The sequence below is a fragment of the Pinus tabuliformis genome, chromosome 9, assembly GCF_031772625.1.
Source record: "Pinus tabuliformis cultivar Carrire ecotype Pingquan chromosome 9, CPIR1, whole genome shotgun sequence".
Classification (NCBI taxonomy): domain Eukaryota; kingdom Viridiplantae; phylum Streptophyta; class Pinopsida; order Pinales; family Pinaceae; genus Pinus; species Pinus tabuliformis.
In genome coordinates, this window is record NC_142307.1 from 1,809,723,143 (window position 1) to 1,809,730,790 (window position 7,648).

Here is a 7,648-nt window from a genome sequence, read left to right on the forward strand (position 1 = left end):
AATTCTTTAAACAATTTTTTTGAGTGCTTAAGTATGTATATTGGCCTTTCTATCTCTGGACAATTTAAAATCTTGAAGTAATGAGAAATCTTCAAACAATTTTTTTGAAGTTGTGAATAGATGGAAAGTGAAATTGTATAATTATTTTTATTTATTTTGTACGATTTATTTGTATTTTTAAATCTCGATGTAATGTGAAACTTTTAAATAATTTTTTGAACTTATTGAATTAAGGTTTTTATGATTCATATTATAAATATGTATTTCGGTAAGAATCACATCAAAATATATTTATCAATGTATTTCGAACTATCAAATATAATTTATCATAAAGTTGTGAATAGATTGAAAATGAAATTGTATATTTAATTTAATTATTTTTATTTATTTTGAAAATTTTATGTGTATTTATAATTTAATGGTTAAATTTTACAAGAGCATATTTATTTTATTTTTAAAATTTGATTTTAGAATTTTTTACAAAGAAATTAGAGTAATTTTTTTAATCTAAATAATTCAATTAATTGTTGAATTTAAGCCTCTGTGATCCATAAGTTTAATAGGAAGATTTTTCAGCAGAAATCACATTATAGTATTTTTGTGATGTCCACTGAAAAAATACTATAATGTGATTTCTGCAGAAAAATCTTCTCATTAAATTTAATTAATTTTAAGAATTAAATTTATTTTAAATGGCTCTACAAAAATAATTTTTTAAATATAAATGATTTAATTAATTCTATGAATTAAAATTTATTTTAAATATGTTTTCAAATATAAAAATGATTTAATTAATTTAAGAATTAAAATTTATTTTAAATATATTTTTTAATAAAAAATTTTAAAATTGTAAATGTCAAATAATTAATCTTTAAATTAGATTAAAATATTAATTTAAGATAGTATTAATTTTTTTATAATTTTTTTTTTGTAAATTTGGTTGGATTATATTTATGTTTTCTAATAAAATATTTTAAAATTGTAAATATCTAATAATTAAGACAATTTTTTATTAATTTAAGATAATATTAAATTTTTGTATATATATATTTTTTGTAAGTTTGGTAGGATTACAACTTTATCATGTTAAATATATTAGGGTTAAGAATTGAACCAATAACTTCACATTAAGGAGTGCCTTAACAAAACACCCAATCATTATCTATGCAAAACCCTATGGACTAAACTTTTGTATAATAAATATCTTTTGGCAAAAAGTAAATCAAATATATTTTTTATTTATCTTTTTTAAATTTAAATATTATTTTTTAGTATTTATAAATGATTTAAATACAAATTACTTTCATTTTATATAAATAATAATAATAATAATATCCATTTTTAAGGTCACAGCCAAGCCAGACACCAAATTGGTGTATGAGACCTCCTTGTTTGTGGGACAAGGGACCCACCTTTTACAAGGAAACACATGCTCTTAACCATTAGGCCCACTCAAGCTGTATATATATATATATAGAACCAATGACTTCACATCAAAGAGTAGTGCCTTAACAAAGCACCCCATCACCGTCTATCCAAAACCTTGTAGACTAAATTTTTGTATAATAAATATTTTTTTGTAAAAAAACAATAATTTTTTTTAACTAAATCAAATATATTTTTTATTTATCTTTTTAAATTTAAATACTATTTTTAATATTTATAAATAATTTAAATACAAATTACTTTAGTAATATATATAATATTTAAATATAAAAATAATATATTACTAAATTATGTTAATATAATTGAGGTAAAATAGATCAGATTTGATATATAACAATGAAACATCCAATTTTAATGTCAAAATAAAAAATAAATATTTTTGGGCCAAATTTATGCCATTTTTCCATAAAATAATATTTTTTTTCCCATTCATGACATTTTACATAAAGTTGATCTGGAAATAGAAGGAAAGTTAGAAGCATGAACAGTATTTTTGTCAAATTAAAAATTCAACATGCTTTTATAAAAAGCCAAAAAGAATTATAAAAATTCAATGCACTTCGATCTGTAACCAAAGAGATCGAGAAATGTCTGATTCACAGCGAACGCATGAAGTTCCAAAAAAGTTATTTCTTCTCATAAATGTAAAATGGGCATTTATCATTTATGAAATCTGAATGATACCAAGAAATCAAATGCCAACACACACAGAGATCTGACCATATCTTGTCTTTTCCAGGAAAGAGATCATGATTGAGCTTTATGTCCTCTTCTAATTATAACATCCATTATTGATTAATGGAGTAAACGATAACGGAAGGCACCACGTTCACTGGAAAATAATATTTCAATGAACGCTGTACCGAGAAATTACAGAGTAGATTGGTGGGATGCCTGCCATTGGAACATATATACATAAAATATACATATATTCCTTTTAAAGAGTTCAGAATAACACATGTGGAACGGCCTGAGAAATTGTGCTTTGAGAATATTCTCAGCCAAAACCAATCCAATCCGAAATTGAACCGCCTTGCTCTGTACATTTATAACAGGGATTTATGACCAGGAATTTATACCAAATTATTGCACTGATTTTTATTATAAACAGATATATATGTATATACCTCTGAGCTTATTTTTCTCAGATTTCAACTGCACATACGTAATTACAGAGAAATCGAAGGGGGGCATTTGTTTGGCCGTATGTAGTTCCACATCCATAACCTGTCAGTCTGTCATTTGCAGTAAAGTGACGGCATAACAGGCCGGTCATCATGAATTCTGACAGGCTTATCCAGTACATGAAATACATACAGCAAGAGTATACATTCTGTGGTCAAACTTGGTGGTATATATATTTTATATATAATTATGCATATACACCCATATACCTCTCCGAATAAAGTTACTACAAAAATTTTTGCTCCCTGATCCGTATTGAGCTCTCAATTCTAACTTCCGAGTGGAGCCCGGTGTGGAATTCCCTTCCGTCGCCTGGCCGTCCTGTAATTTGTTGCAATAGGCGGTGTGGGGGGCGACATGTCGACATTTCCACTGCTGCTTGGACTGTAACGGCCGCCGACCCTGGTGCCCTCGTCGTTTGTGGAATCCCCGGATGTATACATCTCCATTTCGTTTTTAATGTCGGCTGCGTTTGTTTCGTGTGAGAAACGGTGAGAGTCGGTCTTCTTGATCAGTCGGAATCTTTTATGGGTCGACGAGTCTTCCGATTCCCATCCTCTCGGATGATGAAGAATATGATGCTTCGGTTGTTGCGGGAGGAAGGTTGCATCCCCGCTGTTCTCGATTCCTCCCAACTGTAAAATCACAGACAACAAACGCCATTAATATTAACCCTAAGGTCAGGGCAATGCTACAGGATTCAGAGTTCTACTGTTCTTAGTTCGCAAACTATATTCGTTATTAGAATTCTGAAATTCACAAGCTCCATTCAATTCGACTCAAGACTTTGAAAAAACCTTTAAAAAAAAATTTCACAAGTTTTTTCCTATTAAATTGATACGATATACCTTGATACCAGATTACATACTGTCAAAATCCTTTTGCTGCGATCAAAGAATATAAAATAACAGAAGTAAAAGGAATTCCAGTCATGGATGGCATACCTTGCAACCGAGAGAGCAGAAGCGGAATGTGTCTAGGAGGCTCCTGTCACATATTTCGCAGGTATTTGTAACGCCCTTACCTGGCCTCGGCTGAGGCCTTTCATTCAGAAAAACAATCCTGGCGCTATTGATAATGTAAGTCTGCACACCGCTAATGTCGAGCACTTTCTGAATCTCAGAAACACGAACAACGTTATGGTATGAAGACCGTCTTATCTGCAGACACATTAGCAGCCCCTTAGTTTCCCAATCAAGAACTTCAAAACCAAAACCAGGCATGATAAATTTATTTGATTTTTCCAGTACCTGGACTATGTAATGGTCTAGTTTCCTGATAAAGAACTTGAAAACTAAAACCAGGCATGATGAAATTATTTGATTTTCCAGTACCTGGACTATATAATGGTCTCTATGATGGACAAGGCAGTATGAGCACAATGCACCGCCCATACAATCCAGACAATACATATTGCACTCGCTCTTACTGGAGACTCCATGGATTTTACAGGGCACAAAGAAGCTGGTCTCCAGAAGGGGTCTCAACCATGGAGGCCCTATGTCCCCTGCATTGCACATGGGCACCTGAATGGGCCTAGGACTTACCTGATCATTCAACACAGACACAAAAAACAACCATTAATGCCTAAATCCATTCCCTTAGGCTGAGCAATTCCAAATATAGCAGAAGACTTAACACCATGAAGGCTAAATTCTTACATTCATCCTTACCATCACTTTCTTCCGTCTGGTCTTGAGCAGACTAACTTTATGCCGATCCTCGAAAGCCAGTTCGTCCAGTTTAATGGTCCACCAACTCACCTACTCTGCCAAATAAAACTTGAATTAGAATTCCTGGACCATTTTTTCAATCCCGGGCATTGAATTATGAGCAATCACAAGCACCATTTTTCAATCATTCCCAGCAATGCAACCTCACCTGTAAGCCTGTCAAAGCGTCCAATAGCTTTCTTCTTTGTCGACGGCGCAAATCTCTCTCTGGGTTTCAAGCTCCCCCAACAAAAACTTTACAATCAGTCCCAGAAAAACTCATGGATTACCCTTTAAAACTTTGCATACCTTCTCCCGCAAAACTTAGTAAGTCTCTAACTTAGTCATAAATATACACGAATCCCCAATCCCATTAAAAAAAAGTGAAAAAGGGGCTAAAAAGCAAAAAAAAAAGGCAAAAGATAGCCAATGCTGAGTCGGTTTCTTCGACATGCATGGAACCTTGGGGACGAAGGAATCGTTTACAATTCCGTCGCTTCTTCACCGAAGCAGCAGAGAAATTGGTGTGTGGTGCATTATTGACGGCGAAAACCGGGTATTCCCCTAGGTTCCGTCTCTGTCGATGGGCCCGGGTTGACAGAGGACCATTTCTCCGTTGATGTCGATAGGCCCGTGTGCCATACGACTTCACGTCGGGTCACCTTGCGCCATAAGTAATAAAACGCTCTTAAGCTAGAACAGGGTTAGTTTTGCAGTAACGGGGTTTTTCCGGCCAATAAATTGATGAAATTTTAACCAAATTTCAGGTATCATTAGGGTTAGTTTTACAGTAACAGTGTTTTTGCGGCGAATAAATTGATGAAATTTGAAGCAATTTCAGATATTATTAGGGTTAATTTTACATTAACAAAGTTTTTCCGGCAAGTAAATCAATGAAATTCGAAGACGGCGAATGTCGATGAAATTTGAAGCAATTTCAGGTAATATTAGGGTTAGTCTTGCAGTGACAAAGCTTTTCCGGCGAATAAATCGATGAAATATGAAGCAGATTTCAGGTATTATTAAAGTTTCCGCCGGTGGAATGTTTTTCCAGCACAATTTTCATAAAGCATGATTAGCCTAAAATCAGCACGGGTAATTATTTGGCAATAGAATTCAGCCGATCGTCCATCCCGTCAAATTGTTCGTGTAAAATTCCAACACAGCAACTGCGGGTTTCCAAGAATCTTCTCGACACTTTACCACGTGTCGCTTTCACAAGTCGACATCCATGACGACGGCCGCCCTAGGGTTAACGTCCGGCTCACGGCCGGTACCCGACGGGAAACCTCCGATGGTGTGCTCCCGCCGACCTAGAGTCCGTCTGACGTCATCCCTCCGACCCGATGCCGTACTCGTGGAGTTCCCTGCTTTATCACACGTGGTGGTTGTCATACCGTCCCGTGGGACCGGACACCTATGCTACCACGTGGACAGCACCCAGAGGATGAGGTCGCCATTAATAATAATAATAATATAAGATAAACCCCGCCCGCCTCTCCTTGGCCTTAGTATGTCCCCACCAGTAGTAGTGATAGCCCCTTCCACCGTGGTGGTGGGGAAGTTTGTAGGGTTAGAGAAAGGGACTCGACATGGACATTAAGATTGCAATAGCTAATTCGGTGCAAACCATGTCGGATATTTGTCCAAAACCCTTTTGTTTTCATAGGTCTTATTCATTCATTCCTATATGGAACTCAGTGCATGCCTCCTGCATTTACAGAATTTTTACTTTCCAGGCACAAGTTCTTCTCAACTTATGATTTCTTCTCTAATTATCAAATCATATCTGATCTTTTATGTGGATTGAGATTTAAGTGGACATGTTTCCTTTTTAACCTAGTGATCAAATTGAGTTATCAGGGTCTAACAAATAATAGTGATGAATTACAAGTAGAATGAGTGGTAGTAATTTGATTGGTGATTTTTTTGGTAGTTTTTATTAGAAATTTGATTAAAAATTGGGAATATCAAAATTTGAAAATATTATAATCTGAAGTTATTAAATTTGCACAATCTAAGTTCATGATTTTCTAGGACATTAAATCTATTTTTATATTAAAAATTGTAATTAAATAATATAACATTACCAATATTATTATTAAATATTAAAAAATCCAATTAAACAATATAACATTGCCAATGAGATGAAAATGCAATTAAACAATATAATATTACCAATAAGATAAAAATGCAATTAAACAATATAATATTACCAATAGGATAGGTTGTCAAATATTAAAAAATATAATGAAATTATTTATATTTATAACAATTTTATAATAATCAATTATTATAATTATTATTTTCTCAATTAATTCAATAACATAAAACAAATCCCCATCAATTTAATAGTAATGAGTTAAAAGTAGAATTTAGTAAACCAAATCCACAACAATATGCTGAAATTATTGTTGGTATGTGAGTATGCAATGAAGTCATTTACCTTTCTGATAATTTTTTTTTGATGTTATTGGTTTGGAGTAAATTTCTCTTTTATTATTAATATTCAATGATGTGAAATAAAAATTTCAAAATTTAATAAAAAATTCATAAACTCTATATATTTTAAAATTCAATGATATAAAGTAATATTTTCAAAGTTTAATATAATTTTTCATATAATTTAAAATTTAATGAAAATTTTAAAATTCAATGATATAAAGTAATATTTTCAAAGTTTAATATAATTTTTCATATAATTTAAAATTTAATGAAAATTTTAATATTACATTGATTTAAAATTAAATAATTTTTTAACCTATTATTTTATCATTCACAAAAGGTTGAATTACAATAAAATTTTACTCATTAAAAAAACTACTAATTTATATATATATATATATATATATATATAATAATGTTAAATAAAAAATTATATTACTTGATAACAAAAAAATAGAAGATATTTTCCTTATGGCTATTTCCTCGCACTTAAGGAAATGATAGAGTAGGATTGCCTTTGGCCATACAAAAGGAGCATATAATGTTACACAATCAAATAAACCTAGAAATCTCGTAGTACTTGAAAATTTAGTATAAGTCTAACTTCTATCATATCATTGCATTGCAACTTTGCTTCTCCTACTGTAAAAAGAAAAAATTAAAAGAGTAAACATTTAACTAGATGAAGTAAGTCTAACTTCTATCATATCATTGGATTGCAACTTTGCTTCCCCTACTGTAAAAAGAAAAAATTAAAAGAGTAAACATTTAACTAGATGAAGAATCCACCAGAATGGTACTATGTGCCCCTATGTCATTTCCGGAGCTGGTAAATTTCAAATCAAAGACCTTCATTGCCA

General features: G+C 31.9%; 1 protein-coding gene across 2 annotated transcripts; it reads right to left on the bottom strand.

The window, feature by feature from the left end:
* Positions 1 to 2,358: 2,358 nt before the first annotated feature.
* LOC149156012 (uncharacterized) lies at positions 2,359 to 4,821 on the bottom strand. Of its 2 annotated transcripts, none has more exons than XM_089437811.1 (5): positions 4,513 to 4,821; positions 4,305 to 4,399; positions 3,966 to 4,178; positions 3,576 to 3,791; positions 2,359 to 3,266 (listed from the first exon to the last, which is right to left on the bottom strand). In XM_089437811.1, exons 2-5 carry the CDS (start codon positions 4,305 to 4,307, stop codon positions 2,901 to 2,903), a joined length of 798 nt encoding a protein of 265 aa, XP_089293937.1. In that variant the 5' UTR covers positions 4,308 to 4,399; positions 4,513 to 4,821; the 3' UTR covers positions 2,359 to 2,900. The 2 variants fall into 2 exon arrangements, with proteins under 2 accessions (XP_089293937.1, XP_089293938.1); XM_089437812.1 differs by having other exon boundaries at positions 4,305 to 4,389; positions 4,508 to 4,821.
* Positions 4,822 to 7,648: the final 2,827 nt, after the last annotated feature.